This window comes from Lepus europaeus, chromosome 10 (genome assembly GCF_033115175.1).
Source record: "Lepus europaeus isolate LE1 chromosome 10, mLepTim1.pri, whole genome shotgun sequence".
NCBI lineage: Eukaryota > Metazoa > Chordata > Mammalia > Lagomorpha > Leporidae > Lepus > Lepus europaeus.
This window is the reverse complement of record NC_084836.1, coordinates 97458162-97485510: the sequence shown is the minus strand read 5'-3', so window position 1 is coordinate 97485510 and position 27349 is coordinate 97458162. Positions and strand designations below refer to the sequence as shown.

The window sequence follows — 27349 nt, the reverse complement described above, 5'->3', positions numbered from 1 at the left end:
CTGACTTGTTCACCCCTAGCTGAGAAATGGGCATGATCTCCTTAAAAGGCAGTTTTCCTCCTCCTTCCTCTGGGGTGAGAGTGGCATGCATGACTCTTAGAGCCTCAGGGTCCAGTGACAGCCGCAATGTGTGTTTGGGCAGGGAATGTTGCTCTTTGGCCAGAAGCCAAAGAATTCTTTAGCAGGTATGTGGTGTACCTGTGAGTGGTTCCTTTACCTTGAGTGCATTATATATATTGCAAACAATTTACCCCTGAAATGCATGTCAACAGGTATAATCAATTGGTTGTTTACATTCAAGGTTTTTATAGAGAAATTATGCAGGCTGGGACCCCCAAATTACATTGTGAGGACCAAGAGTCCTGACTGGACTCAGAGAGATCCCCCGCTAGACTTGGTCTAGGTTCTTGTCTTCCCACGTGTCATAGGTAGAGACATAAGTAGAGATGAGGAGAAAAGTGGGTGTATTGAGAGGCAAAGGGGTGGTACACACTTACCCATGAGTGCAGGCAACCTCAAGAGGGAGAATCGCCCTCACCCAGCTGAGGTCATCTTTTTTATAAGATAAGGGGTGGTGCTCAGGGCAGAACCCTGTTCAAAGGAGGCAGGGTTTGGGGTGAGCCTGTATTGTACGTGGTGGACCCCAGAAGGGTATCATGGTGTCTGGTGTATAATGGAGAGTGAGACTTAGATGCATGATAAGGAGTGGGTGTGCCAAGTATGTCCAGCTTTGTTGAATCAGCACAGAAGGTTGTGCAATTTGGATGGTGCACAAGGCTTGTGTGTTGGCAGTCCTTACTCCTTGTCCCTCACTATCTACCTGCCTACCATCTCAGAGAGGACCTTTCCCCACCTTACCTGAGGCAACACATCATAGTGGGTATATAATAATACCACTGTCAGTGGAGCAGGCTTGGTGAGAATTGGCGAAGAGAGGGAAGTGTGAGTGACTGAACAAACAGCGAGTAAGCGTTATCTACCATCTGTGTCCCCTTGGGAATTCAGAGTCTCCACATACATCCCTTGAATCTACTATGTTGAATTTGACTTTTAAGAACATTTAGGAAATGTCCTCAAGCATTCACTATCAGGAAAGCAACAGCTCTGATTTTTCAGAACTTTCTTTGCTTTTTATCCTAGGGCTTTTAAGTATTGCTAATGGCATCTTGGTTTCTGTGATTTGAGTGTTGGACTCTGCTCTCTGAGCACTCTAATGAATATGTAGTAGAAACAACTTTTTTAAAAAAATAAAAAATATTTTTGTAATGAAATAGACTATGTATTGGCCACTGTCTGGGTGTGGTGGAGTACAAGAGAGAACAGTGCACCCTCTATTGTGTCCTGTCTATCAAGGAACTGCCCAGACTTCATGACTCATCTCCCAAAGCTTCCCTGCTCAGCTGCTCAGTACTCTCAGTCAACCAAAGGCTTATGAGTCACATGGGTGTTTTGAAAAATAAACAATTAGAAGCTTGAATTTTTCCCCATTCTTTTGACTTTCCCAGAGTATATAATCACGGTTGCCTAATGGAAAGTGATGTATGGAATAGGGAAGGAAATAATATGTAATCAACTCTTAACAAAGGCAAACAGGACTCGTTAAAATAATTGTGGTATAGCTGAATGCATGGATATGGAAAACGTAGTGGAAATACAGGCTGCAGGCAGTATATATCTGCTTATAGTCTTTTAAAATGTGTGGTGTATGCTGGTGTAGTACAGGAAATTTCTATAGAAGGAAGTATAGAAGGTATAGAAGGAAGTATTTAGGGGCCAGTGCTGTGACGTAGTGGGAAAAGCCACCACCTGCAGTGCAAGCATCCCACATGGGTGCTGGGTTCAAGTCCCAGCTCCTCCACTTACAATCCAGCTCTCTGCTATGGCCTGGGAAAGCAGTAAAAGATGGCCTAGGTCCTTGGGCCCCTACCACCCCTGTGGGAGATCTGGGAGAAGCTCCTGGCTCCTGGCTTTGGATCGGCACAGTTCTGGCAGTTGCGTCTGTTTGGGGAGTGAACCAGCGGATGGAAGACCTGTCTGCCTATCTCTGTCTCTCTCTCTGTCTCTCTCTCTCTCTCTGCCTTTCCTGTAACTCTGCCTTTCAAGTAAATAAATCTTTAAAAAAGAAGACATGTAGAAGGAAGTGTTTAGTATTCACTTGGGAAATTGGACTAGCAGGTGGTAATTGAGACATGTTTGCCTTATATACCTCATCTTGTTTGTATTTCTTGTAATGAGCATACCTGACTTTTTAAAAGGAGCTTACAATATGTAATGATGGAGACCACTCTCTGTGTCTCTACCTCTCTTTGTAACTCTGCCTTTCAAATAAATAAAACAGTAAATAAATCTTTTAGAAAACGTGTAATGATGGAAGAGGAGAACCAGTGGCTTTTTAAAATAACAAATGCTTTAGTAATGCTTTAATAAGTGACATTAGAAGATTCTTTTCACAATGGTGACATAATGTAAAATAGGAAATATGTAGGGCAAAGAGCAGTACTTTGAGGAACATAAGACTTTAGTAAGTTAAGAGACTTGAGTATAAGATTCAGTAACTAAGGGGCCAACGCTGTGGCATAGTGGGTAAAAGCAACCGCCTGCAGTGCGGGCATCCCATATGGGTGCCGGTTCTAGTCCCGGCTGCTCCTCTTCCAATCCAGCTCTCTGCTATGGCCAGGGGAAGCAGCAGCAGATGGCCCAAGTCCTTGGGCCCATGCACCTGCGTGGGAGACCCGGAGGAAGCTCCTGGCTCCTGGCTTTGGATTGACCCAGCTCCGGCTGTTGCGGCTGACTGGGGAGTGAACTAGTGGATGGAAGACTTCTCTCTCTCTCTCTCTGCCTCTCCTTCTCTCTCTGTGTAACTCTGCCTTTCAAATAAATAAATAAATGTTAAAAAAAAAAAAAGGATTCAGTAACTAAAAATGTCAGTTCTCCCTGGACTGATTATTTTAGTTATATTTTATAATTTTTTTTAAATACAGAAAAGTTATATCCCCATCAGGATCCCACAGGTTTTTGTTTTGTTTTGTTTTGTTTTGAGAGGCAGAGTGGACAGAGAGAGACAGAGAGAAAGGTCTTCCTTTTTCTCTTGGTTCACCCCCCAATGGCCGCTGCGGCCGGCGCACCGCACTGATCCGAAGCCAGGAGCCAGATGCTTCTCCTGGTCTCCCATGTGGGTGCAGGGGTCAAAGCACTTGGGCCATCCTCCACTGCACTCCTGGGCCACAGCAGAGAGCTGGACTGGAAGAGGAGCAGCCGGGACAGAATCCGGTGCCCCGACTGGGACTAGAACCCCGGGGGTGCCGGCGGCGCAGGCGGAGGATTAGCCTATTGAGCCGCGGCGCCAGCCAGGATCCCACAGTTTTATCATGCTTCTGGCCATCGATCTATTCCTCTATATATACATCAATTTGGTTTTTTAAATGTATTTCACAGTAAATGACATGTATCAGTACACTTCTTCCCAAATATTTTATTTTTTAAAGATTTATTTTATTTTTTTTAAAGTCAGAGTTACACAGAGAGAGAAGGAGAGGCAGAGAGAGAGATAAGTCTTCCATCCACTATCCAAGAAGTAACCCCGTGTTCCTCTCTAGCAAATCTTTAGTCTCTTTTTCAGACAACCATTTTTCTGATGTTTTCCACCTTGGATTAGTTTTACTTGTTCTGGAATCTCATATTTGTGGAACCATATGTTATATGCTCTTCGGTGTCAGACAGTATTTACTCAGCATAGTGCTGTTTTAGATTCATTCATTTTATTTATGTGTCTGTAATTCTTTCCCTTTTATTGCTGGGTAATATCACTGTGAGAATATAATACCCTTTATGTATTTTCTTACTTATGATCATCAGGGTCGTTTTCAGTTCTTATTATGAACATCCTTATGCAAATCTTTTTCTAGAAATAAGCTTTTTGCTTCTCTTAGATAAATATATAGTAATGAAATTACTGGATCATAAAGTAGGTCTATATTTAGTTTTGTCAATAGTTGCTAAACCGATTTTTTAAATAAAATTAAGACATCACCAGTGGCTCTTTAACAATCACTGCTGGTGTTAGAATGTGTGCACATGATTCCATTGTCAGCAGACTGCAGCCAGGCTGGCTGGTGTCCTTCTGATAGCTGATAGTACATGTTTCCTGGGATCCAGGCCTTTTAACTATTTGTCTACATAAAGACGAGACCTTCTTTGTAGAACCAGCTTTTAAAATCTTCCATTCAGAGAATGATATGGGTAAAAGAAGTGAATTTGGGAAAATACGGGGTGTCACTGAAGCAGATGTGACGCAGAGAGGTCAAGAGATTTAGTAACTGATAAATATTTACAGATTATATGAGAGTTCCTATTTACGTACTCAACTCTAGGCAGTGCAGTATTATTAAAGTTTTTGCCAATCTGATAGGTAAGAAATGTCATCAGCATAGCTTTAATTTGGTTTTCTTTGATCGTGAGTGAAGCTGAGCATCTTTTGATAACTGTTTTAAGATAACTGGTTTTTCTTGTGAATTATGTGTATCTTTTGCCCATTTTCACTCGGATTGTTACTCTTTTTTATTAATCTTTAAGAACTCTTGGTTTTTTATTTTAAACCTTTATTTATTTATTTGAAAAGCAGAGCTACAGAGAGGCAGAGACAGAGAAAGAGAGAGAGAGGTCTTCGATCCACTGGTTCACTCCCCAAATGGCTGCAACAGCCAGAACTAACCTGATCCGAAACCAGGAGCCAGGAGCTTCTTCCCGGTCTCCCACACAGGTGCAGGTGCCCAAGAACTTGGACCATCTTCTACTGCTTTCCCAGGTCACAGCAGAGAACTGGATCAGAAGTGGAGCAGCCAGGATTTGAACCCAGTGCCCATATGGGATGCCAGCACTGCAGGCAGTGGCTTTACAGGCTACACCACAACACCGGCCCCTTTATAAAACATTAGGGAAATTGATCTTTGTGAATGAATTACACATATTTTTAAAGAGATCATTCTTTAATACTGAGGCAATTGTTTTAGTGGAATTCTGGAAAAAGAAGCCAGATTGCCATGGAGGCAACTCTTTCTAGAAATTTGGCTGTGAAGCAGACTAGAGTAATGATTGATATACATGCAAAGGAGTTTTCATCTTTGAGAAAATTTTAATAGTGTTTAAGTACTGCAGTTAATGCTAGGGATGGTGGCAGGAGATCAACAGGGCTGGATTCCAAAGGACTGAGATTCTTGGGAGGAAATTTCTAGATATGGGACTGGGATTAAGGATGGCCCAGTCCAATTGGCTTCTTGTTTCTTGGAAGTCTAAGTGAGGCCAACAGCCAAGGGTGTGGGAGGAGATAGTTGAAGGGGTAGAATGGAGAATTGGAGAGAAAGCAGACTAGGGAAATACAGAAAGGTTGTTCAGGGTTCCACTGAGGCAGAAATAGTGATCCATAGTGATAGAAATGTTGTGGCTTATTTGATTTTTCTTAAGCAGCATTTGGCAATAGAAGTATGAGGTTGCCAGTTGAGGACTGGTTTCCTCTGTTGGGATAACAGAGGAATTTAGGGGATTAGCAAAATAATGATTAAATTAACAGCAGTTTTTCTTGGTTTAGTAGAGAGGGAAATAAAGACAGGGCACACATATTAGAAAAAAAGAAATTGGAGGGGGCCGGTGCTGTGACTCAGCAGGTTAAAGCCTTGGCATCCCATATGTGCTCCGTTTTGAGTCCCTGCTGCTCCGCTTCTGATCCAGCTCCCTGCTGATGCACCTAGGAAAGCAGCGGAGGATGGCCCAAGTCCTTGGGCCCCCTGTACCCATGTGGGAGACCTAGAAGTTCCTGGCTCCTGGCTTCAAATCAGCTTAGTTCTGGCCGTTGCAGCCATCTGGGGAGTGAACCAGCAGATGGAAGACCTCTCTCTCTCTCTCTCTCTCTCTCTCTGTCTCAGTAACTCTTCCAAATAAATAAAATAAATAATTTAAAAGAAAAAAATAAATTGGAGAAGAGTTGAAGGGACTGAAGGCCTGGATGAGGTTCGAGAACAGGTGTAGCAGACCTAAGAGAAGAACTGCAAGGATAGGAAGTGTGAGTGGAGATTCAGTGTAAAACCTTTTCTGGTTGATGACAGAACCTGGAGTGCAGCCATTGATTGTTAATGGGGGTTTGAGTGGAGTGGAGGTATAAGGTCATTGGAGCTGAGGAAGTCAAAGAACTGAGAGGTTGGTCCAGATGTGGCTCGTGGTTGTCCTCGTGGATGTTGAAGTCATCCAGGAGAATATCAGATCTTCGGAAGGGGCAGAAAACTGCAGGCCGCAGGCAGTCTTCTCTGCCCGGAGATCACAAGGCAAAGCCGTCAGGAACAGGGCGTGTCGGAGCAGGCTCCTAGAGAATTGGTTTGCATGTGGCATCCTTCAGGAGTGAAGAGGAGTTCGCTGCTTCCAGACGGGCAGTTCTGGGATGCTTGGAGACCGAAGAAGGGAAGTAAGGATAGTGTGGCTGCAGATGAGTTGGGTGATGGGGTGGAGGGGGTCAGGAAGTCACAGGCGTTTGCCTGAGGGTTTTGATCTCTGAGAAGAATGAGGCCTTCACTGGGGTTTTCCTGGTTGTAGCCTGTGGCTTGACATGGATGTGAAGTTCTGACAGGGCTCTGACTCCACACATGCAAATCTTTTCTACCTTCTGTCACTATGTGTACGTTCTGTTTGTGTTCTCTCTCTTGATGCATGTACTTCCTATATTTTCTGTCTTTAAGTTCTGCTTCTTATATTCATGCACTGTGATTAAACTTGTCTTTTTAATTTTCACTGATTTTTATTTATAAAGACATGCTCTTTAATTTAAAATCTAGAAAATAGGATTAGTGGTGTGGCACAGTAGGTTAAGCCTCTGCTCGCAAAGCTGGCATCTCATATCTGAGAATGAATTAAAGTCCCAGCTGCTCTGCCTCACATCCAGCTCTCCACTGATGTGCCCAGGAAGGCAGCAGAAGATGGCCCCTGTACTAGGGTTCCTGCTAGTCACATGGGAAACCAGAGTGCAGTTCTTGGTTCCTGGCTCCAGCCTGGACCAGCCTCAGCCATTATGGCCCCTTGGGGAATCAATCAGCAGATGTAAGTCCCCTCTCTGTCTCTCCCTCTCATTGTTGGTAACTCTACCTCTCAAATAAATAAATAAAATATTTTTGTGTGTTTTTAAAAATATTTATTTATTTGATAGGCAGAGTTACAGAGAGAGAGAGAAGGAGAGACAGAGAAAAGGGGAGATCTTCCATCCACTGGTTCACTCCCCAAATGGCTGCAACATCCAGAGCTAGGCCAGTCTGAAGCCAGAAACCAGGAACTTCTTCCAGTTCTCCCATGTGGGTGGCAGGTAGCAGGAGCCCAAGGACTTGGGCCATCTTCCGCTGCTTTCCCAGGCACATTAGCAGGGAGCTGGATGGGAAGTAGAGCAAGAGCAACCGGGATTCAATCTGCCGCACATATTATGGGATGCCAGCTTCACAGGTGGCACCTTTACCTGCTACACTACAACACTGACCCCTGAATAAAATATGGTTTTAAGAATTCTTTAAACCATCTGGAATTTATTTTGCTGTAAGGAGTAGGGTGATGTTCTGCTTCCTTTCCTCAAATACATAATGTTAGGGGGAAAAATTTTCCTGTATATCAACAATACACGTTATAAGAGTCAGCCTTTCAGTTGAGTTCCTCACCCTTGTGGAGAGAACTGTGTACATTCTCAGTTTGGGGTTATGGTCGATTAGGAATTGAGATGGCTTCTGTCAGAGATCCATGTTAGTTCACTATCCACATTTTTCACAGACTTAAAATGTCATTGGTTTGCCAGTGCTGCGGCTCACTTGGCTAATCCTCCGCCTGTGGCACTGGCACCCTGGGTTCTAGTCCCGGTTGGGGCGCCGGATTCTGTCCTGGTTGCTCCTCTTCAGGCCAGCTCTCTGCTGTGGCCCAAGAAGGCAGTGGAAGATGGCCCAAGTGCTTGGGCCCTGCACCCACATGGAAGACCAGGAGGGAGCACCTGGCTCCTGGCTTTGGATTGGCGCAGCACGCCGGCCGTAACGGCCATTAGGGGAGTGAACCAACGGAAGGAAGACCTTTCTGTCTCTCTCTCTCTCACTGTCTAACTCTGCCTGTCAAACAAACAAACAAAAAAGTCATTGGTTTAATGCTCACTGCCTAGGAAGAATACGAAAGTAGTCAAATCTGATGTGGCTGTACATGAGAAATGGTCACTTTGCTGAACCCATTTCCCTGCTCAGCGTTACCATGCTTGTCATGGCAAGCTTCTGGGGTGCATTTGCACTACCTGCACAGCCCTCTCTTCTTTCCTTCCCCTCCCCAGAGATTTTCATGTGCCCCTTGGGGAGGCGTGTCCTGCTACCCCTAGAGAATGACTTCTGTACTGATTTACTTCTAGACTATGAGTCTTATGAAGATGAAGCTTGTGAGCTTATTACTCCCCAGTTGTTTCTTCAGTACCTGGCTCGGTGTAGAACACAGAAATATGAATGGATGAATGAGCCACTGTTACTGGCAGGAATACTTCCCAATTGTTTCTCCAGTAGCTAGCTCAGTGTAAGACACAGACATATGAATGGATGAATGAGCCACTGTTACTGGCAGGAATGTGCCACTGTCCTCTCATATGGCTTGGGGTAGGTGAAAGGTTGTAGTGCATTAGTATAATCAACCTACCTTCTCTATACTTTTCTCTATAAAGAATGTAAAGCTGCAGATAGAATCAATTGGGGGGCTTAAAAAGAGTCTGCATCAGTAAGAAGCTAGAATCAGGAACTTGGTATCAAACCTAATATTGGTATAATCCAATACGTTCTGTTGGTATTTTAACAACTACACCAAACGTCTACCCCAAGATCTATTTTTACATGCATAAAATTCAGTTGGCCGGCGCCGCAGCTCACTAGGCTAATCCTCCACCTGCGGCGCCAACACCCTGGGTTCTAGTCCTGGTTGGGGCGCCGGTTCTATCCCAGTTGCTCCTCTTCCAGTCCAGCTCTCTGCTGTGGCCCAGGAGGGTAGTGGAGGATGGCCCAAGTGCTTGGGCCCCTGCACCCGCATGGGAGACCAGGAGGAAGCACCTGGCTCCTGGCTTCAGATCGGTGCAGCGCTGGCCATAGTGGCCATTTGGGGAGTGAACCAACAGAAGGAAGACCTTTCTCTCTGTCTCTCTCTCTCACTGTCTAATTCTGCCTGTCCCCCCCAAAAAAAAAAAAAAAAATAGTTGAACTCCTGGGGAATGTGCAAAACAGGCTCTCAAAAGATCTTCGGTTTGGTGCATACTTTTTAGTAACACCTGTCAAGATTCTGCCCAAAATACTTTTTTGGTGAGTTTTTTGGACATAGTTATAATAACATAGTAACTCCAGGAGCTGGCATTATACTGCTTGCAATACCAACATCCCATATCAGAGTATCAGTTGAATTGCCAACTGTTCTGGCTGCTCTGCTTCCAATCCAGCTCCTTGCTAAGAACCTAGGAAAGCAGCAGAAGATGGCCCAAGTACTTGGGTCCCTTGCTACCCATGTGGGAGACCAGGATGAAGCTCCTGGCTCCTGACTTTAGCCTTGCCCTGCCCCAGCCATTTCAACCATTTGAGGAGTAAACCAGTGGAAGGGAGATCTTTCCTTTTCTGTGTCCTTTCTCTCTGTCACTCTGCCTGTCAAATAAATAAATCTTTTAAGAAAATTAATATACTACTTCACCTAACATGTTCCTTTATTTTTCAGGTCAGCATGGGTTCCTGGTTCATTCTTGCTCTTCTTGGCAGTGGTCTGATTCATGTCGGTGCCAACAATGCTACTACAGGTAAACTGTCACATCATAGGACTAGTGTTTAGAATAGAATTTTGTTTTCACATTTAGTGATTAGAATTTGAATAATATAGTATCTTTTACAAAGAATATTAAAATTTTACTCAAGTAATAGTAAAATACATATATTTGGAAACCTGAATTGTATTTTATGCTCAACATTGTTTTACTTGCTACATATTGTTTTAAATAAAGAAATGTGTTTTTCCTGAAAAATAAAAGAAATTGTTGGTACTTCAGACTCTGTATATTAATTCTGAGGGACTAAGAACTCTGTTTCCCCCTGGCATTGGATAAAAATGTACATGTTTGTAGTAGGGGTATCTTTACCTGGTCTCCACATCTTTGAGAGCTTATTAAAATTTGCTCCTTGTATCTCACAACTTTTGAGCTTCATGTTTTATGTGACGTTGTCTTATTTTTTGGTGCTTGTAGTTTCACCTTCCATAGAAATTACGACATCAATTAAAGCATCAACAGCAGAATCAGTTAAAGAAGAGACCAAAACTTCAAATACAGCTTCTTCAGTAACTTCTTCAGTAACTTCACCAACAGTCAGCTCAAATCTAACTCTCGGACCCATCTACGTAACCACTGTCAACTCTTCAGACTCTGTGAATGGGACCACAAGAACAGCAAGCACCAGTTCTGTAGGCACTACCATTTCACCAAATGGAACGTGGCTTCCAGATAACCAGTTTACAGATGCCCGGACGGAGCCCTGGGAGGGAAATTCCAGCACCGCAGCCACCACTGCCGAGGCCTTCCCTCCTTCAGGTCTGCACGTGATCTCTGCTCTGCCTTTTGTTCTCAGTTTACTCATCCTTTGATTATCTTCGTGTTTTGTAGCCATACCGTTTCTCAAAAGAAGTAAAATTTCCCAAAACAAAGTAATAAAGCCTGGATGTAAGGAATTCTTAGGACTATCTAGTTAGGCTAGAGTTAAGAAAAAAGAAACGGGCCGGAGTTGTGGCATAGTGAGCTAGGCTGCTGCCTACCACGCTGGCATCCTATATTGGAGAACTGAGTCCAGGTTCCAGCTGCTCCACTTCCTATCAGCTTTCCTGCTAATGTGCCTGGAAAGGCAGCAGGGGATGGACAGAAGCTTGGGCCCTTGCCTCTCACGTGGGAGACCAGATGGAGTTCTGGGCTCCTGGCTTTCAGCCTGGACCAGACCCCTACCTTTTGGGGCCGTCTGGGGAATGAACCAGCAGATGGAAAGTTATCTCTCTCACTGTCTCTCTCTCTACCTTTCTGTCTCTATAACTCTGCCTTTCAAATAAGTAAATAAATAAGCAAGTAAATTTTTTAAAAAGAAGAAAGGAAAAAGTGGGATTCTGGCTAGCTGAGGGGGGTTAGCTGTAAATGTGTTTAAGAGTAGAGAAGAGTGAAAATACAAGCAAAAGAGGGGAGCTTATTGATGATGCAAGAGAGTGTGAGCTTATTACTCCCAGAAGACTGTAGGATAGAGAGACTACATCATAAAATTAGCTTCAAAATGGGAGGGATCCATGGGGATTGTGGGAAGGACAATGATAGAGATGTCTTGTGACAATTATATATGGAGCAGAAGGCCAGTGGCCAGGGGTAGAACTAGAAAGAGGGTTTTAAGGGGCCAGCATTGTGACACAGCAGGTTAAGTTGCTGCCTGCGATGCCAGCATCCCGTATGACTGCTGGTTTGTGTCTTAGCTGCTCCACTTGAATCTGCCTCCCTGCTGATGCAGCAGAAGATGGCCCAAGTACTTGGAACCCTGCAGCCCAGATAGAGTTCCAGTGAGTAGGCCTCACTTCCTTTGCAGTTAACTATGGCCCCGTAACTAAGTTACCAAAGGGAAGTGCTATGGGAGAACTCCCCTGAGAAAAGTGACTCTTAGGTGTCTTCTGCTCCTTTATGCTACTGGATCAGTGGCGCTCCCTCAGCCACCTGCACTCAGCAGCTCTGACGATGACTCCTCAGAGACAGGGGCTTGGACGGAGCTGCAGAGCCACTAGCTCTACCCTCAAATGCCTCCTCCTGAAAGCTGCTTTTAACTGACCTGGTCCAGGCTCAGCCACTGTGGCCTTTCGGGGAGTGAACCAGTGGATGGAAAATCTCTCCTGTTCTGTGTCTACCTCTGTGTCTCTATAACTCTGCCTTAAATAAATAATATAAATCAAAAAACAAAAAAAAAAAAAAACAAAAAAAAAAAAAAAAAACTGAGAGAAGAGAGGGTCGGAGAAACAGCTAGGTTGCAGTACCATTTTGTTCAGGGCCTGAGCCCAGCCCTCTTTTCTCCTTGAATCACTGGAGAAGTATAAGTGACTCCAAGGATAGAATCAGAGATTTGAATCTGAAACCAGGTGTTACAGGGCAGGTTCTGACCTCTTTGAACCTCACATTCCTGGTCTATAACAGAGTTAGAGGTTCCCCCTGAGAGCTTCTCTGAGGACTAAAGGAAATGATCACCCCCCAGTTACCATGTAGCTGTCACTCCTGTTTCAGGGAAAATCACTGTTCACTTTTCTGTGATCCATCCCATCTGCCTGACTCAAATTTCTTCTGTCTTAGACAGATTCCCTTAAGTGAAACTATGTCTGGTTCAGGGGTCAGGGGAGGGGGCCATTCAGAAACTACTTACTGAATTGAAACTCCTTTGGTTACCACAGATGACGGTGTTTAGCTGTGCCTCACAAGTCAGACTGTACTTGCCTGCTTTAATCGTGGTTTTGTTTGTTTTGTTTTTGTTTTTGACAGGCAGAGTTAGACAGTGAGAGAGAGAGACAGAAAGATCTTCCTTCCGTTGGTTCACTCCCTTAATGGCTGTTACAGCCGGCGCGCTGCACCGATCCGAAGCCAGGAACCAGGTGCTTCCTCCTGGTCTCCCATGCGGATGCAGGGCCCAAGCACTTGGGCCATCCTCCACTGCCTTCTTGGGCCACAGCAGAGAGCTGGACTAGAAAAGGAGCAACCGGGACTAGAACCTGGGGTGCCGGCTCCGCAGACGGAGGATTAACCTAGTGAGCCACGGCACCAGCCTAATCGTATTTTGTATTATCAGGGCATTTAACATTTGCAGTTAAGAGCACAGTCTGCAGAGCCACCCTACCTGTTTGAATCCAAACTCTCTATAAACTGGCTATGTGGCCATGGGCAGGTCTACTTAATCAGTCTGTATTGCTCTGATAGTCACCAATACAATTTATGAAGATACTTTGAGTGTGTAAGATATCCCATTATTCTTGATGAGATAGAGGACTGTAGGCCAATGATGTCTGATATTTGCCCTGTGCTTTCAAGTCAGTATTAGTTTTAGCATAATTAGTACCACACCTAGCACATTGTAATGAAAGTTTTAGAAAATAATCCTGTGAGGTAAATTCTGTTTTATGTTTTACAGGTGAGGGGGTTTTACAATGATGAAACCATAATTTATGGAGTATTTTTTTTAAAGATTTATTTATTTACTTGAACGAGTTTTTACACAGAGAAATAGGAACACAGAGAGAGAGAGAGAGAGAGATTCCATCTGCTGGGTCACTCCCCAGATAGCCACAACGGCCAGAGCTGTGCTGATCTGAAGCCAGGAGCTTCTTCTGGCTCTCCCAGACTGGTGCAGAGGCCCAAGGACTTGGGCCATTCTCTACTGCTTTCTCAGGCCACAGCAGAGAGCTGGATCAGAAGAGGAGCAGCTGGGACTCGAACAGGTGCCCATATGAGATGCCAGCACTGCAGGCGGTGGCTTTACCCACTACGCCACAGCGCCAGCCCAATTCGTGGAGTACATTTCAAAGTACAGGTTATGACCATGAAATCAGTTTAGTAGGCACCAGTAGTGTTTGTTTTGTTTTAATGGATAATCCTAATGCATTTCTATTCCTTTCATATTGCATATGTAATTTTGAACCCTTTATTTATTAAACACAAAAGAATTTATGTGTGTATTTTTTTAAAAAAGATTTTATTTATTTATTTGAAAGAGTTACAGAGAGAAAGGGAGAAAAAGAGAGAGAGAGATCTTCCATCTGGTAGTTCACTCCCCAGATAGCCACAATGGCCAGGGCTGAGCCAGGCTGACGCCAAGAGCCAGGAGCTTCATCTGAGACTCCCATATGGGTAGCAGGAGCCCAAACACTTGGGTCGTCTTCTGCATTTCCCAGGCCATTAGCAGGGAGCTAGACTGAAAGTGGAGCAGCTGGGACATGAACTGGCTCCCTTATGGATTACCAGCTTTGCAGGGAGTGGCATTATCAGCCATGCTACAATGTCGTCCCCTGTATGTGTATTGTGTATGTGTGTGTGTGTGTGTGTGTAAGATTTATTTATTTGAAAGGCAGAGAGAGAGAGAGACAGAGAGCTTTCCATACTGGTTCACTCCCCAAATGGCTGCAACAGCCAAGGTCTTGAGCCATCTTCTGCTGCTTTCCCAGGCACGTTAGCAGGAAGCTGGATCGGAAGAGGTGCGGCCAGGACTTGAACTAGCGTCCCTATGGGATGCTGGCACCACAGGCAGTGGCTTTACCTGCTATGCCTCAGCACCAGCCCCTGTATGTGGATTTTGAATAACAACCTAAATGCCTGTCATGCTGTGAGTTGCGTTCATTTGCTTAGGGATGAAAGACAGAGTAAGTTGTACAAAGCTGAATGGTGAGACTGTAACCCAGGCCTGACTGCTTGCTCAACCCACGTTCCATTCTGTACTGTCGCTCATTTAACAGGTCTGTGATAGACAAGTATCTCCTTTTAATAGATTCTTATTTTAAGACTGTAGATGGAGGGGCCAGCGCTGTGGCACAGCGGGTTAAAGCCCTAGCCTGAAGCAGCAGCATCCCATATGGATGCCGATTCTAGTCCTGGCTGCTCCTCTTCCGATCCAGCTCTTTGCTATGGCCTGGGAACGCAGTAGAAGATGGCCCAAATCCTCGGGCTCCTGCACCCATGTGGGAGACTTGGAAGAAGCTCCTGGCTCCTGCTTCTGATCAGCACAGCTCCGGCAGTTGCGGCCATCAGGGGAGTGAACCAGCGGATGGAAGATCTCTCTCTGTGTCTACCTCTCTCGGTAGCTCTGTCTTTCAAATAAATAAAATAAATCAAAAAAAAAGAGAGAGAGAGAGAGAGACTATAGATCTATAGATGGGGTTAATGATTTGCTTTAGATCTCAAGCCTGGCAAGTAGCAAGTTAGGCTATTTCTCATTTTGTGATCTTTCCACACTGCTGATAGGAAACTTAGTTTTTCAACCACTGCCATAGGTCCAAATTATGCCTTTTGCTGAGAATCTAGAACATTTCACATCAGAGGAGACTGAAACTGCATTTACTGATGACTTTGCATTCAAGATCAATAAAACATAGGGAAACCATGGAATTTCAGTCTTAAATCTCACATCACACTAATCACTACCAACTTACCAGTCTTCCTATAATCATTATATCATAATTTTTGCTTAAATCAAAATTTGATATTTTACATTATTATGAATGTGAAATACTGTTCATTACTTAGCTGTGTACTTGGTGATTTTTTTCTCCGTTGTTGTCTAGTTTTTACTGGTTATAATAGTTGTCTTAATTTTTGTTTACCTTTCTGTTAATTCTTGCTAGCCTATTATTCCTCACTCTCGAAAGCCTGTTAATACAATTTTCTACAAAGTCAGAGCAATTAGATAATCTGTTATTTCGTTTTTACCTAGAAAAATTCCGCCTGAACCTCCATTGTCTCATTCTAGTCTAGACTTGAGGATCTCCAGGGCTACTACAGAGCCCGAGTTCTGTCATTCTGGGAATTCTCCTGGCTGCTTCCTGGCTTTCTGTATTGTTCTTTTCTAGCCTTCTTTCATCATTTGGTGGAGCACATCCTCCCCTAGCTTCCTGAGAAAGGACTGTGTGGGAGGTAAATTGCCTGAGGCCTTACATGCCTAAAAATGTCTTAAAGGCTGTGCATAGAATTTGAGGAAATATTTTTCCCCCAGAATTTTTAAAGTATTTTCCTGACTCCTAATTACCAGATTTGGAGGATTCTACTGCGTCCCCAATTCCTAATCCTTTGTGTGCTTTTAGGGATCTTCTCTTTATCATTGGTGTCCAGAAATTTCACAGAGATGTCTTGATGTCAGTCTTTTTTGTCTGTTTTTATGATAGGCTCTTTGGACCTGTGGTCCTTCAGTTGTGAAAATTTTATTGTATTTGAAAACTTTCTTCCCTTTTCCATTTTCTCTGTCCTTTTCTAAAACTCTGTTGGACATATCCTGAATTAATCCTTTAATCTTAATTTTTCTTTAATGTTGACCCTTGAATCTCTTTTCTCCTTTTAAAATACCAAAAGCATATTTATCATTTTTCTTCTAATAACTTATAATACAAATTATAAATATTGTGTTCATTTCTGGCTATCACTAGCCTACCATACTTGTGCTGTATTTTAGCAAAGAGCTGCTTCATTGTGTGGTATACTTTAACACATTTACCTGGTCACCCCTCTCAGTGGTGTAAAGGATGTTTTCAGAGTATTGTAAATAAGACGCATTGTCATTTCAAACACTTATGAGAATAGTATTAGGACAAATTATTTTGAATGTGCATTTATAAATTGATGGATATTGACAAGTATGCCTCTTTGAGGAAATATATTCCTGTTAACAATATGTCAGTTAGTACTTGTCTTTCTACTCTCTCTTCAATGCAGTTTATTAGCAAACATTTGGATCCCTGCCAGTATGCAGGTAAAAAATAACATCTCAGTGTAGCTTTAATTTGCATTTCTTAAATGAGGTTCATCAAATTTCCATATTTTAAAAGATTGTGTTTCTTTTCCTGAACATTGCTGATTCTTTACCCTTTTTTTTTTTCAACAGGATATTAAATTTTTGAGTCATTTGTAGAAACTCTTTATATGTTCAAGAAGTAATCCTTTTTCCTGTGGTATAAGTGGGAATATTTTTCCCTTGTTGGTCATCTGGCTTTTCTGCGTTGCAGAAGATACCACTAGCAATTTTTAATTTTTAAAATATAAGTGTCAGTTTGTTTTAACTGATATTTTCTAGATATTGAATTATAGTCCAAGATTATAAAATGATTTTCCTTTTATGGTTTCTTTTTTTTTTTTTTTTTTTAATTTTTGACAGGCAGAGTGGACAGTGAGAGAGAGACAGAGAGAAAGGTCTTCCTTTTGCCGTTGGTTCACCCTCCAATGGCCGCCGCGCTAGCGCGCTGCGGCCGGCACACCGCGCTGATCCGATGGCAGGAGCCAGGTGCTTCTCCTGGTCTCCCATGGGGTGCAGGGCCCAAGCACTTGGGCCATCCTCCACTGCACTCCCTAGCCACAGCAGAGAGCTGGCCTGGAAGAGGGGCAACCGGGACAGGATCGGTGCCCCGACCGAGGCTAGAACCCGCTGTGCCGGCGCCGCAAGGCGGAGGATTAGCCTAGTGAGCCACGGCGCCGGCCTATGGTTTCTTTCTTCTGTTTTTGTACATGTATGTGCATAAATCTTTGATCCATCTGGAATTCATTCTGATTGAAAGTATGGGCTGTGATCCGTCTTACCCCAAATGGCTAGCTAGTTGTTCTGGCACTGCTTAATGAATGATCAGTTTCTTCCTCACTGATTTGAAATGCCACATTTATTATATATTGAATTCTGATATACATTTAGCTTCCCACATGTTGGGTATTTGGGGAATTCATGTTAAATAGAGTCCATCTCTGTTTTAGTCATTGTAATTTCTAAAACATTTAATATCCAGTCAGGTAAATCTTCCTTTTGCAAACTTAATTTTGAAATTTTTGCGGGGCCAGCACTATGGCGTAGCAAATAAAGCTGCCACCTGAAGCCCCGGCATCCTGTATGGGCGCCAGTTCTAGTTCTGGCTGCTCCACTTCCAATCCAGCTCTCTGCTGTGGCCTGGGAAAGCAGTAGAAGATGGCCCAAGTCCTTCGGCCTCTGACCCATGAAGGAGACCCAGAAGAAGCTCCTGGCTCCTGGCTTCAAATCAGCACAGCTCCGGCTATTGTGGCCAGTTGGGGAGTGAACCAGTGGATGGAAGACCTCTCTCTCTCTCTCTCTCTCCCTCCCTCCCTCTCCTTCCCTCTCCCTCTCCCTCTTCTTCTCTTTCTCTGTGTAACTCTGACTTCCAAATAAAAAAATAATCTTAAAAAAAAGAAATTCTTGCTAGTGCCCTTTTTTTTTTTTTTTTTTTTTTTTTTTTTTGACAGGCAGAGTTATAGACAGTGAGAGAGAGAGAGACAGAGAGAAAGGTCTTCCTTCCATTGGTTCCCTCCCCTAATGGCTGCTACAGCTGGCGCGCTGCACTGGTCCGAAGCCAGGAGCCAGGTGCTTCTTCCTGGTCTCCCCTGCGAGTGCAGGGCCCAAGCACTTGGGCCATCCTCCACTGCACTCCGGGGCCACAGCAGAGAGCTGGACTGGAAGAGGAGCAACCAGGACAGAACTGGCGCCCCAACCGGAACTAGAATTCGGAGTGCCGGCACCGCAGGCAGCCTAGTGAACTGCGGCACCGGCCTGCTAGTGCCTTTTGGTTATTTTTCTTAAGAGCACTTGAATAAATTTGTTTAGCTGGATAAAATAATTTTTATTGATCTTAATATATAGATAAACAGAGAATCTACAAACACCTTTAAAATATTGTCATCTTATCCAAGAATGTAGTATATTCCATTTGTTCAAATATTACCTTGTAGTTTTTTTGTAATGTTTTGTTTTATTTTTGTTAGTATAAATGGATATTGTCTTCTAGTAAACCTTCTACTGACTACTGCTGGAAATACGAAGACTACTAATTTTTTTTTATTATTTTTATTTATTTGAGAGGCAGCGTTACAGAGAGAAGGAGAGACAGAGGGAAAGATCTTCTATCCACTGGTTCACTCCCCAGATGGCCACAATGACCAGAGCTAGGCCAATCCAAAGACAGGAGCCAGGAGCTTATTCCTGGTCTCCCACACAGGTGCAGGGCGCCCAAGGACCTAGGCCATCTTCTACTGCTTTCCCAGGCCGCAACAGAGAGCTGGATCGGAAGTGGAGCAGCCGTGACTCGAACCAGCATCCATATGGGATGCCCGCCCCACAATCTGCTGCACCACAGCGCCAGCTTCGGCTACTGATTTTTTAAGCTGTATTTTGTACTGACCATCTTAGTAAGTTGTGTTAGCACTTGAGGCAGTTTTCTTCAACAGTTATCACAAGTCATCAAATCATCTCATCTGCAGATATCCTCCAAATTTTCAGATCTATTCTTTCTTCTGTTTAATTGCGTTGGTAAATAACTACAGAACAAAGTTAGGCAACAGTGGTAAAAACAGTCTTGTCTTGTACCTCCCTCAAAGCAGCAGACTTTCAAGGGGTTTCCATTATACATGGTATTAACTCAAAGTTCAGGTAAATACATTTTGTCGTAGGATATATCAATTCCTCTTTTAATGAGCATTTATATCTGTGTTTTACTTCACAGGAAGAGTTTGTAAATGAAGAGTTGGCATTTTATTCTTATTTCCAGATTTATTTGAATGGATTTGAGGGAAAGTTGTCTCTTATTAACTTCCCACATAGCCATGAATAATTTTTATTTTACGTATTTTTTCTTGTTTAGATTTTTTCATGGTTTATTGCTTTTTTCTTGCAAAAATCCTACTATTGTATATTTATTAATTCTGTTGTTTTCAGTTTCCTGTATCATTGATTTCTTTTTCCTTTTTACTCTTTCAGTCTTCTTTAGATTTATTTTGTGCTTTTGTCTTCTTGAGCTGAATCCTAATTTTGTATTCTACATTATTTATAGTTAATTAACATATTATGAATTTTCCATAAGTATGGCATTAGTCATATCCCACATGTATTTCTGTAGGTAATTGTGTTGGTTAGAGTGCACTCAGCCCCTGAGAACATTGGAGACGATCTATTTTCTAGAAGATGGGACCTGGAAGTTACCTATATTGGTTGTATTCATACTGCATTTTTTGAAATTCAACACATGACTACATCTAGTAAAAAGGAGTTTCAGAAATATAATCTTTAGGCAGCTTTGTGATCAGCTAAAAATGGGCTCTGTACCAAAGACAAGCAGAGGGAGTGCAGATAGTAGGGGAGAGTTGGCAGGTTCTACCATAATAGTGTTTTGATCTTTGTTATTTTTAGATAATTTTTCTATTTTGGTTCTAATTTTAATTTTCAAATATTTTCTTTGTTAATTTCTAATCTTATTGCATCATGATAAAAGAATACTATGCTTTTTATCTTATTGGGCATTTATAAGGACTTGTAGACACCCCACAAGGCCTTTGAAAACAGGTATCATCTGTTAGTACATAGAATTTGGTAAATACCAATTAGATTTAATTACCTCTTGTCAGGTCTTCTATATCCTTACTTAATTTTGCCCTTTTTATTTTAATGGTCCAAAGGACATAAAAAGATCCTTCTAACATCTTGTGTTTGTGTTTCTCTTTGCATTCTTGTACTTTTTATGAGTATTGATGCTCCGTTGCTTGTATACTCAGGAGGAGGCCAGATCACTGACTAAAATTTAGTGGATCTGAGCAGTCTTGCTTTCCAGTTGTTGGAGGATGCTTCATTCTAACTCCAACATCTAGAGGGAAGTATCTCTATTCCTGAAGTTTGTTTTGTTTTGCCTTAAATTGAATGCTAATGTTTTTCTTTAACCTGAGTGAATGTTTCTGTTTTTCACTTATTACACAGGTAATTCTGACTCAAAGGACAGAAGAGGTGAGCCGCTCACCTTGTATCTGTTGTCCCTTTCACCCATCTGTGTTGCCTCTGCTCTGTCTGTGGTAACCTTGTGCATCTGTGACTGTGTCTTCTGTTTCCTTCCCCTTAAGTTGTTTCCATACTAATTTCCTAGAGAAGAATAATATGTTTTTAAATATATATAATAGATTCTAGCAACTATGATGCACTTTTACAAGTATTTATTAATTTATTTGAGAGGTAGAAAGAAAGAGATGTCCCATCCTCTGGTTCACTCCCCTGTTGCCTACAATAGTTGGAGCTGGGCCAGGCCAACACCAGAATAGGATGCAGGCTGCTCTTTAGTGATAATTTCTGGGTTCTAGGCCACAGTTACCTTTATACATTTTGGCTTTGTGTTGTTTTTCTCCTAGTCTATAAAATGTTGACCCTTTGAGGCTTTATGTAAATTTTATGGGTTTTCTGAGTCTGCAGCCTAAGATGGTCTATTGACTCTCTGGTTTTCATCCCTAGAGAACATGGTTACCCTCGTAGAAGTGGTAGCTTTTGCCAGAGGCAACAATAAGGCTTCCATCAAAGACCACAAGAGATCATCCAACATTCTAAGAAACATCATTACATTTGAGTTTGGAAACTATGTGAAGCAATTTTCTCGTCATGATTTTCTATTTTATCAAATCAGACTCTGAAATTTCTTTCTTCTGATTCTATTCTATAGCCATGTATAATTTTTTCTGAATAATTAAGTAGTGGAACATTTGAAGGCTTAAGAAGTCCCTCTTGGGGCTGGTACTGTGGCGTAGCAGGTAAAGCTGCCTGCAGTGCCAACATCCCATATAGGTGTCAATTTAGGTCCCGGCTGCTCCACTTCTGATCCAGCTCTCTGCTATGGCCTGGGAAAGCAGTAGAAGATGGCCCAAGTCCTTGGGCCCCTGTACCCGTGTGGGAGACCCAGAAGAGGCTCCTGGCTCCTGGCTTTGGATCAGTGCAGCTCTGGCCATTATGGCCAGCTGGAGAGTGAACCAGCATATGAAAGACTTCTCTCTGTCTCTGTGTAAATCTACCTCTCAAATAAATAAATCTTAAAAAAAAAAAAAAAAAAGTCCCTGTAAGTAGGGACCATTTGAGTCAGAAAAGCGGATACTCTGACTTTCCATGCTACTATATTTGATGAGGAAAAGTAAAGTGTCACCATATTATATAGAGGGTTCCTGTGCTTTCCTAAACTCAGGAACCAAACTTTGTGTTAATGTGGTATCCTTGCTATTCAGATTCACCTGCGAAAATGCTATCAAATGCAGAAGCTAGTAGATTCATACAATAGATACTTGTATTTGCTCCCTTAACCAGTGTTACAATAAAGTCAAGTGGAAGTGGTAAGTTTCAGGATTAAATGTAAGATCTGGGACTCCTTCCTCTCATGTATGTTTTCATTACGTTGAGCCTTTCCTTCCCCCAAATATTATACACAGGCTAATATTTAAGTAATTTCAATCTTATTATTAAAAAGACTAATTACTGAGGTCATTGCTAATTGTGACATGTGGAAAATATGCTAACATAAAAATCTCCCCTTTTTTTAAAGATTTATTTACTTATTTAAAAGTCAGAGCTGCAGATAAGAGAGAAAGAGAGCTTTCATTGGCTGGTTCACTCACCAGATGGCTGCAACAGCCAGGGCTGATCCAGGAACTTCATCCAGGTCTCCCATGCGGGTGCAGGGGCCCAAACACTTGGGCCATCCTCCACTGCTTTTCCCAGGCCATTAGCAGAGAGCTGGATCTAGAACTATGGCTGTGAATTTCAGTATCACATTCCAATTTTAAAACCAAACAAGAGATTTTTGAGAAATGAGCCAAGTGTGGAAACATTTACATTACAGTGGCTTTGATAAGCAAATTATATAGTTTTATGAAGATGAATTAAGGGTTGTAAGTTATGCACTGGCCTTGGGGTGCTTCTGAACAGTAATAGCTGGTGTTTTAATTGTCAGAGCAGAAAGGAATAAAATGAGAGGAGGAACTCAGACAACTTATCTTCCTCTCTTTTGAAGTCCAAGCAACTGCTTATTTTCTCATGTGCATTATTTTTTAAGTGTATTCTAAATTGTTTTGGTAGAACTAGCATTTTAGAAAAATTGTGGTAAACTATACATAACAAAGTTTACCGTTTTTAACCATTTTAAAGTATACAGTGGCATTGTGTATATTTACATCTTTGTGTAACCATCATTCTCCAGATTTTTGTGTCATCTCAACTCAAAATTCAGAACATTAAAAAATAACTTTCCATTTCCTCCTTCTCCTACCCCCTAGAAACCACTCTCCTACTTTCTGTCCTATGAATTTGTCTAATATAGATACCTGCCTCATTTTAGTGGGATCATGCAACATTTTTCCCTTTGTAACTGCTGCTTTTTTAGAGCTTTTTCCTGATGTCGATCTGGATGATTTATGAAATGTGTAGGAATGCATTAAACTCAGCCTGGCATTGTCTCTTCCTCGTGAAGTCAGGGTTCACGGTGACTACTCTCCAGTTGTTACTCAGCCTCCATTAGTGTTTACTACTCAGTTTATTAGTTTGATTCTATGAAAAGCAAACTCAGATTTGCATGCAGCAGGTTTATTTGGGAAGAATTTTCTCCCTGCAGTGATTGTGAGGCAGTGAAGTTAGAAGAGGTGAGTAGGCAGAGTAAATGCAGTGGGTACCAGGTGATTAGAGCAAAGACAGCAGAGGCCAATCCCAGGGGAACCCCTGGAGTTGGAATCAAGGAGCAAATGAAACCTTTCCTCTGAACCAGTCTGCTCTCTTAGGCCAAGAGCAGTTCTGGGGAAAGACATGGCTAGTGTTAGCCACTACGCATCCAGCAGCTGAGGGAACAGTTCATTGGTCCTGAAGAGGACTACAGTTCCCAGGAAGTCAGCAGGATGCTCTTCCATGCTGCCATTCATAAAGAATTTTCTCACTGAAGGAAGTGCTGTTGAACAGGTTTGAAATATGTTTGTGGATGCTTCAAAAGATGGAATTAAAATATAAATTTATTTTGGTATAAAAATTTTTGAGATCCATATGAGGGATCTCCCAGAATTCCATGGGAAATACATATTGTGAACAAACTGTATGGATTTCAAAATTGCAATAGCTGGAGCTGGACCAGGCTGAAACCAGGAACTTCCACGTCTTCCGTGTGTGTGCAGGGGCCCAAGGGCTTGGGCCATCTTCCACTGCTTTCCCAGACACGTTAGGAGGGAACTAGATTGGAATTGGAGCAGCCAGAACCAGCACCCATATGGGATGCCAGTGGTGTTGCAGGCAGTGGCTTAACCTGCTATGCCACAATACTGGCCCCTCCACAAACTTTTTGAATTAGCCTCAGATTAAAGCTGGGGAATGAGAAGCCTAGAGGAATATTTGGAGAGGCAATATTTTACAGTGGTTAAAAATTTGGGTTCTGATGCTAGACCACCTGGGTTTGTAGCATAACCCTGCCATTTACCAGCAGGGTGGGAAGGTGTCTAACATTCACCATTTGCAAAATGAGATAGGAACAAAGTCTCATTCGCAGGGTTGTTGTGTGGGATGAAATAATGCATATGAAGTGTTTGGGTCAGCGCAGAGCAACTGCTTGGCAGGTGTTGGCTATCACCTTTATCATCCCACCAACCTTACTATTACTAGTGGATAGGAGCCTAAGGAGGCCAGGAATCTCAGCCATTTGTGCAAAACTTGGAATCAAAGGCACACACAGGCCTCTAGAGCCTGGTGTGCAGCACCCAAGACAGTCATTTTGTACCATATTGCCATAGCCTCAGACATTAGTTCATTCTCTGCCCTGTATGTTTTGAACAACATTCTGTACAAACCTCTTTCATTGGACTGTTTATTATAACCATTTGGTTCTCTTTTTTTTTTTTGTTTGTAATGGGATTTTCACATGAAGACCTTATAACTGGTGTTCAATAGATAATAAGAACTCAAGATAAAACTTTTTCTCACCGTACTATTCTAACCACACACATTTATATAATTGCTATGATAAAATCAGAAAATAGTATAGTAATGTTTATAAAGAAGGAGTCTTTGAGCTAGAGTTCTAGAACCACTCAGGACAAGTCTTCTGCTGAATCCCAGAGACTTTGAGTCTTAGCTCCACTCTTCATTCCAGCTTCCTGCTAATATGCACCTTGGAAGGCAGCAGGCGATGGCTCCAGTAGTTGGCTCCCTGCCACCCATGTGGAAGACCCATAATGAGTTTCCAGCTTCTGGCTTTGGCGCAGCCCTGCCTTCTACGTAGTAAACCAGCTAATGGGAGAGCTGCCTTTCAAATAAATAAATAACCACTGGTGTGATGGGATTGGTGTTTGGCACAGTGGCTGAGACATAACTTAGGATGTCCACATCCCATTTTGGAGTGCCTCAGTTGAAGGCTCGACTCTGCTGCTGAGTCCAGCTTCCTATTGATGTGTACCCTGGGGGGCAGAGGCTGATGATGTCTTAACTAGTTGAGTCCTTACAACCCATATGGGAGGCCCTGATTGAGTTCCTGGCTCCAGGATATTTTTAAAGATTTATTCTATTTGTAAATTTGTTCCCAGAGTTAGAATTGTTCTTGGTATTAGTGAGCTTTGCCCTGGAGCATTAAGTGGCCTGGAATGTGCTCGCAGTCCATATCTCTTCAGGAGTACTAACAAGGAGTACTAACAGGTACTAACAAGGACATATTCTAAACCAGGGGTTCACTGATGGTTCAGGAAATTGGAACAGGACACAGATGTCCTCTAGATGGAGGGCCTTTCTTCTTCTTTTCCCCTTCATCTCTTGTGACTGCCTAGTGTTATCATGGATACCACAGGGCCCACCCAGAAAACCTTCTATGGACCTAGTGTACCCAGCAATCATATGCACACAATAGACCCCTGCAAGAGAGAATTACCTAGCCCAAATGTCATTGGTGTAAGATTGAGAAACCCTGGTATATACGAAAACACTGGCATATGGGGATAATGTTGAAAGGAACTGATCAGTACTAGAGGGTTATTATAACTTCTTTAATCCTGTGTAAGTGTGATAGTTTCCCATACTGAAAAGTCTGAAAATATATATGCAGCTTATACTTTGTAAAATAAAAGAAGCCCCCACCACTCTGTGACAATCCCCACTCTGGAGAGAGTATGGTTCTTCTAGGCGAATGAGACTGGGACACTCATTAATCAACTACAGTCAAATAGAGGCATACTCACAAAGTATGAATGGTGTTACCAAGGGAAATAACAGTGCTCTGGGAAAGTAATACAGAAAATAAAGCTAAATATTCACCAAGTGCATAGTATGTGCCAAGCACTTTACAGGGATGATCTTATTTAATCTCCAGAATACCTTATTTAAAAGATGAGGAAACTGGGATCCGAATTTAGAATTAAGAAGTCATAAAAACCTTCTCTGGGAAAAGTGACATTTAAAATGAGAGCTGAATGTGTAGGAGTTAGCCAGACGGAGAATGGAAGGAGGCTGTGTGAAGCCGGAGTAACATGTTCGAAGGCCCAGCCTGAGTAAACAGAGCACAGAAAGACCCCAGTGTGTGTTTCCTGCAAAACTGAAAGGAGAGGTGGCAAATGGGCAGAAGAGAGATCTGACCAAGCAGTGCAAATGTGGGGATGACTGGCATATTATTTTACTTAGCCATCTATCAAACAGATAGAGTGATAGAAAAGAGTCCCAAGCACAGAACCTTGAGGAGTTCCCGCAGTTAGAGATATGGTATTGGAAGAGGAGTAGTAGCAAAGGAAACTGAGCTAGAGCAGCCAGGAGCTGGAGAATCAGAGGAGTGCTTTGTTGTGAAAGCTAGAGGAAAGTGCCTCAGAGGGGAAAGAGTGGGCGACCAGTTTGAATCCTTATTTTAAGAGGAAAGCCACATGCAGTGTATTGAAAAATTGCCGTCAACAAGAAGCATGGTATATTTCCCTTTTTTTTTTTCTTTAAGAATTACTTATTTGTGAAGCAGAGTTACAGACAGAGGGAGAGGCAGATAGAGAGGTCTTCCATCTGCTGGTTCACTCCCCAAATGGCTGCAACAGCTGGAGCTGAGCCGATCCAAAGCCAGGAACCAGGAGCTTCTTCCAGGTCTCCTATGCAGGTACAGGGCCCCAACCACTTAGGCCATTTTCTACTGCTTTCCCAGGCTATCAGCAGGGAGCTAGATCAGAAGTGGAGCAGCCAGGACTCAAACCAGTGCCCATTTGGGATGACAGCACTACAGGCAGTGACTTTACCCTCTATGCCACAGCACTTCCCCCAACCCCCCCTTTTTTAAAGTTATTTGTTTGAAAGTCAGAGTTGCAGAGGGAGAGAGAAAGGTCTTCCATCCACTGATTCACTCCCCAAATTGCCACAACAGCCAGGACTGGGATCAGGCTGAAGCCAGGAGCTTCATCTGGTCTGCCATGTGGTTGCAAAGGCTCAAGGATTTGGGTCATCCTCTCCTGCTTTCCCAGGCACATTAGCAGGGGTCCGGATCAGAGTGGAGCTGCCAGGACTCAAACTGGCGCCCATATGGGATGCTGGCACTGCAGGCCATGCTTTACCTGCTGTGCCACAGTGCCAGCCTCTATTTCCCATGTTTTTTTGTTTGGTTGTTTTTTTTGTTTGTTTTTTTTTTTTTTTTTTTTAAGATTTATTTAAAAGTCAGAGTTACACAGAGAGAAGGAGAGGCAGAGAGAGAGAGAGATCTTCCATCCGCTGATTCACTCCCCAACTGGCCTCAATGGCCGGAGCTGCACCGATCTGAAGCCAGGAGCCAGGAGCTTCTTCTGGGTCTCCTACGCGGGTACAGGGAC

General features: G+C 42.9%; 1 protein-coding gene across 3 annotated transcripts in view; it reads left to right on the top strand.

The window, feature by feature from the left end:
* Positions 1-27349, top strand: part of PTPRA (protein tyrosine phosphatase receptor type A) — a 155242-nt gene that overhangs the window by 78491 nt on the left and 49402 nt on the right. For all 3 annotated transcript variants that reach the window (XM_062203944.1, XM_062203946.1, XM_062203945.1), the window contains 2 exons: positions 9736-9814; positions 10256-10597. In XM_062203944.1, the coding sequence (XP_062059928.1) occupies positions 9736-9814; positions 10256-10597 (421 nt within the window). The remainder of the gene's footprint in view (positions 1-9735; positions 9815-10255; positions 10598-27349) is intronic.